The following is a 4,460-nucleotide window of genomic DNA, read 5'->3' as shown; positions in this document are numbered from 1 at the left end:
CTCTCCTCCACAAACACAAAACTATATACAGCAATTAATTCCTGCTTGTCCCTCCATCCCTCATCGGGCCTGCCGGAGCGTATTGACTCAGATTACTGCTGATGGTCCGTTTTATCACCGCGGGATGAACAGCGAGGGGCGGCGGGGCGTTTAGGGCCGCGGACAGGAGGAGGAGGAGGAGGAGGAGGAGGAGGAGGAGGAGGTGATCTGAAGATGTTCGGAGGTTCTTTAGGCTGGATTAGAATCAATGATCTGAAGGATTTTCAGAGGGAAACATCTCCGCTCCATCTGTTGCTGCTCATTAAATTACAAAGTTCATTTTCTTTGATCTTTTCCCCTAAAAAAAAAAAAATAATAAAATAAAAAAAACCTGACTGAGATCTTAGAGGAGCTTCCAGAACTTTCTCCCTGAAGCTCAATTAATCTGCTTTATCACTCTACACTATTTTATTAATTAAATGTAAATAAAACTGATGGATGAGAACTGATTTGTTTTAAACAAAGTCTCTGGAATAAAGAAACTCAGAGCTTATATACTGTTATTATCAGCTGATTTTTTTTAAAACTATTATTTTAACTGATTAACTTTCTCCCTCTTTTATTTAACCGACCGCCGCGCGCGGAGATGCGGCCCAACTTCCGCTCCGCGAGGATCACAGTCAGACTTTTAATTGATGCAACAAACACCCCAAATATCAATTTTTTTATTTATTATTTTAAATCTGCTGTGGCACAGAGAGCTCAGCAGTGACGTCACCGATTAATTAATGAGAATAATAATGATGAATAATAATTTAATAAACTGTGGTTCGATCCATCTGATGTGAAGCTATTTTATATGAAATATGAATATAAACATTCAATAAAGCAAATCAGGGCTGAGAAATTAAATTAACTAAATATTTGTAAAATGATAAATAAAACTAAATAAAATTTTTAATTAAAATAAAATTGTATTTATTCTAATAAATTTACGGATAAAAAACGTCCTACTTAATCCGACATGAACCAGAGTGGATAAATAATCAGAGTTTAATCAGCTTCATCAATATATTTATTAAACTTCATCTTTATTCAGTTTATTTAACTCTGCGCCTTCATTAAAAAAAGAAAACATAAAAACTAAAATAAGAAAAATAAATTTCAAACAATAAAGTTTTATTAAACCAAACTAACTCCGGTCACGGAACACCCACGGAGATGTTTCCTGAACTGATCCCACGAGGGGACCGTCTGACACGCGCCTTTAAATTGATCCCCACGTGCGCCGCCGCCGCCGCGGGCCGCAGCTGAGCGCCGGAGCGGAAGAGCGCGCGGGGAGGAGAGTTGGATTCAGCGCGCGCGCGTGTTTTAAGCATTAATGAAGGCTCGTGCATGGGCGCGCGCATCCAAAGGAGGTCTGAAGATGATTGAAGCTTTTTTTTACCTGAATATTCACAACAATAAAGGTTCTATTCTATTTTATTTATTCTATTTTATACCATAAGAAAAACTATTTTAAAGTAAAAATGATTTTAAAAAACAGTTTTTGTTTTGTTTGTTCTCTCCAGGAAACCATTACATGTATTTTATTAATTTAACTCAAATTACTCTTTAAATGAAGAAAAAGAAAAAACTAAAAAATTTGCAGCGTCTGATTCTGCTGGCCTTTGACCTCTGACCCTTCACCTACTCCTCCTGCAGCTACTGTCCACCACTGCTGCCTCATTTAAACTCATTTGATGCAATTAAACAAAATGTTTGCAAAAGGGAGAAAGTTTCCCGTTTAGTCCGTTTTTTAACTTCTTTCAGATATTAAACATCCTGATGCTATTAATCAAAATATAGTTTAAAAAAACTGAAGCAACAATTCTTTTAAATATATTTTTTAAAGCATAAATATTTTTTTTTTTTTTTTATAAATCTTAAAGAGATAAACTCTGATTAATAAAACTGTGAATGACGCTGAATTAGTGTGATGTTTTTGTTCTTTAAACCCAAACTTACATAATCAGACACATGGTGGAACAGAAAACATATAAAAGATGATATAGAAATGCATAATAAATCGAAATGGATGCAAATAAATGATGTAGTTTAATGTTTTTTACAAAATCCATATAATTATTTCATTTGTCACAAAGTTCTAATTTTGGAAAATTAGACTCTTCTGTCAATTATTTCCTGGTTCAGGCTTCAAAGGGCTAATTTGGGGAAAACTCAAATTAAATCTTCCCTGAAAACTGCTGAAGGTTTTCTGACAGAAAACGGATCAAAGCGACATTGAGGGTCGGACCCCGGAGAGGTCAAAGGTCACAGAGTGAGGGGGTGTCATGCAGACCACCCCTGTCAGTGTGTGTGTGTGTGTGTGTGTGTGTGTGTGTGTGTGTGTTGGACCTACGGTTGCTGAGCTCCCCTGCATGGTTGCTCAGCGGGATGATCTCCATCCTCTGCTGGCCGTACAGGTAGTAGTCCAGCTCCTCGGATGTCAGCTTCAGCCTCCCGCTCTCCTCCCCGCTGCTCTTCACGCTGGACGACACCACCCCGACCCCCCCACAGCTCTGCTCCTTAGCCTGATGGAGGAGCTCCGGCGCCGGGTTGTGACCCTGCTGGTTGTCCGGGGGGAGCACCACCACCAGGTCCGCTGCTCCTCCCGGTCCTCCTCCTCCTGGTCCCACTGCAGGCCCGGAGCACACCGGAGCCAGCGCCTGCCCAAAGAGGGCGATCTGCTGCTGGACGGGCAGCTGAGAGAAACCCGCAGAGGTGGAGATGGAGGAGGATGGAGTCAGAGAAGCAGCCGCTGCAGAAGAAGAAGAAGGAGCCGCTGAGGAAGATGTGGAGGAGGAAGAGGATGAGGGGGTGCAGTGCGTGGAGGCCAGGAGGTGGGTGTGCAGGCGGGACGGGCGCAGGGTGTCCACGACGATGGAGAGGCGGTCAGCGGGCGGAGGTGGGGGGGGCAGAGGAGCCTTGAGCTGAGCCTGAGGGAAGAGCTGCTGCCAGTGCTGCAGGTAGGAAGGGTCCACCTTCAGGAAGGCCGAGCCGCTGGGGTCTCCCGGCTTCAGCATGGCTGTCAGAGGGACAGAGGGGGGGTCAGAGGAGAGGAGCCCAGCAGAACCCCTCAGCAAACATCTGATCACCTCTAAGAAAACATCTTTTCTTTATCTGCGTGACAGAAAAGGTTCAAATTCCAACCATAAACTGAAGCTTTACATCAATTTTATAAAGCAGTAAATTAATTTCCCACAAATGAAGCAGAGATTTGGTTTCATCTTTAAAATCCATCAGATTTTTATTTATTTTTGTGATTTTAAACTATGTGTATTTTCCCAGAAGTCACAGATGACTGAAATGTTTCTTTCCATAAAGTGTCAGTCCTTCAAACTGACATCTTCCAGGAGGTTCTGCTTCTTTCTCCAGGTTTTAACTGAGGATCCTGCGCGCTGTGCGCCTTTATTTAAGACCCATTCAGAGGACATTAGCTGTGGAGATTGATTTCCTATTCGGACAGATCCATGCAATCTGCTGCGATTATTAGCAAATTAAATTAAATCATTATTTTATTAGTAAAATTATCTCAAACGGAAATAAAATAAAATCTTTGACTTTTCTCGCTTTGTCGAGTTTCCGTTTTGACCCAATAAATGATTTTCTGAATGTTTCCCTAAAAAACAATTTTTTTAAAACCTAAAACATTTATTTATTTAAAGTTTAAAATAATTTTAATCCTAATCCCGTTCATCTCCATGTTCTCCTATTTTAATTCCACGCGTTAAATCCAGCATAAACCCACCTGCTGTATCCGAACTGGGTCTCGGCGTGAAGCAGCTTCGGCTTCAACGTTTCATCCGCTCAAATGAAGCGCAGGTCGGTTCAGATCCGCGGCTCTGAGCGCGGGGGGAGGACATGGGCTGGGGAGGGTCTCCCTGGTTGGTTTTATCCAAAAGTTGTTCGGTTCTGTCAGAACTGTCTGGTTCTGATCTCCAGGCAGCGGGAGAAGCTTCTTTCCACCTCCGGGCTGCAGAGAACCAGCCGGGACAGTCCGCTGCGTCCTGCGCGTCTCCGGAGCCCAAACTGCGCGTCCCGCCCCTCCTCCCTCCCTCCCTCTCTCCCCCCTCTTCTCCTCCCACTCTAAAACCACTTTCTCTTGTTTTTTACTCACATTTTCACTTTTTTTTCAGACCTCTTTTTTTTTCTCCATCCGAATTTTTCCCCAAACTCCCAGACTTCAGACTTTCTCCTCATCTAACCTGTTTTTACTTCCGGTCTAATCAGTGAAATCTTCTAATTTATCAGCAGATAATAAAATAAACTGCGTCTGAAGAGGCTGAGAGCGGCTGAATCAACAGTAGAAAACACATTAATAACACATGGGATCGCAGTTTATACTCCAAAATATATAACGACAAAAAAATTGTTTGGATTTCAGATCAGCTATTTTTCTTTTTTTTTTTCTTTGCTTTAAACTGACCCTAAAATTTAGC

At 42.1% G+C, this 4,460-nt stretch overlaps 1 protein-coding gene across 2 annotated transcripts in view; it reads right to left on the bottom strand.

Moving 5' to 3' along the window:
• prdm6 (PR domain containing 6) overlaps window positions 1-4,018 on the bottom strand; it is a 128,060-nt gene extending 124,042 nt beyond the window's left edge. For both annotated transcript variants that reach the window (XM_015374588.1, XM_015374589.1), the window contains exons 1-2: window positions 3,770-4,018; window positions 2,381-3,046 (exon numbers count right to left, since the gene is read on the bottom strand). In XM_015374588.1, the coding sequence (XP_015230074.1) occupies window positions 2,381-3,044 (664 nt within the window). In that variant the 5' untranslated portion in view covers window positions 3,045-3,046; window positions 3,770-4,018. The remainder of the gene's footprint in view (window positions 1-2,380; window positions 3,047-3,769) is intronic.
• Window positions 4,019-4,460: the final 442 nt, after the last annotated feature.

Source organism: Cyprinodon variegatus, unplaced genomic scaffold (genome assembly GCF_000732505.1).
Source record: "Cyprinodon variegatus isolate N-32 unplaced genomic scaffold, C_variegatus-1.0 Scaffold105, whole genome shotgun sequence".
Lineage (NCBI taxonomy): Eukaryota > Metazoa > Chordata > Actinopteri > Cyprinodontiformes > Cyprinodontidae > Cyprinodon > Cyprinodon variegatus.
This window is presented reverse-complemented; position numbering and strand designations above follow the sequence as displayed.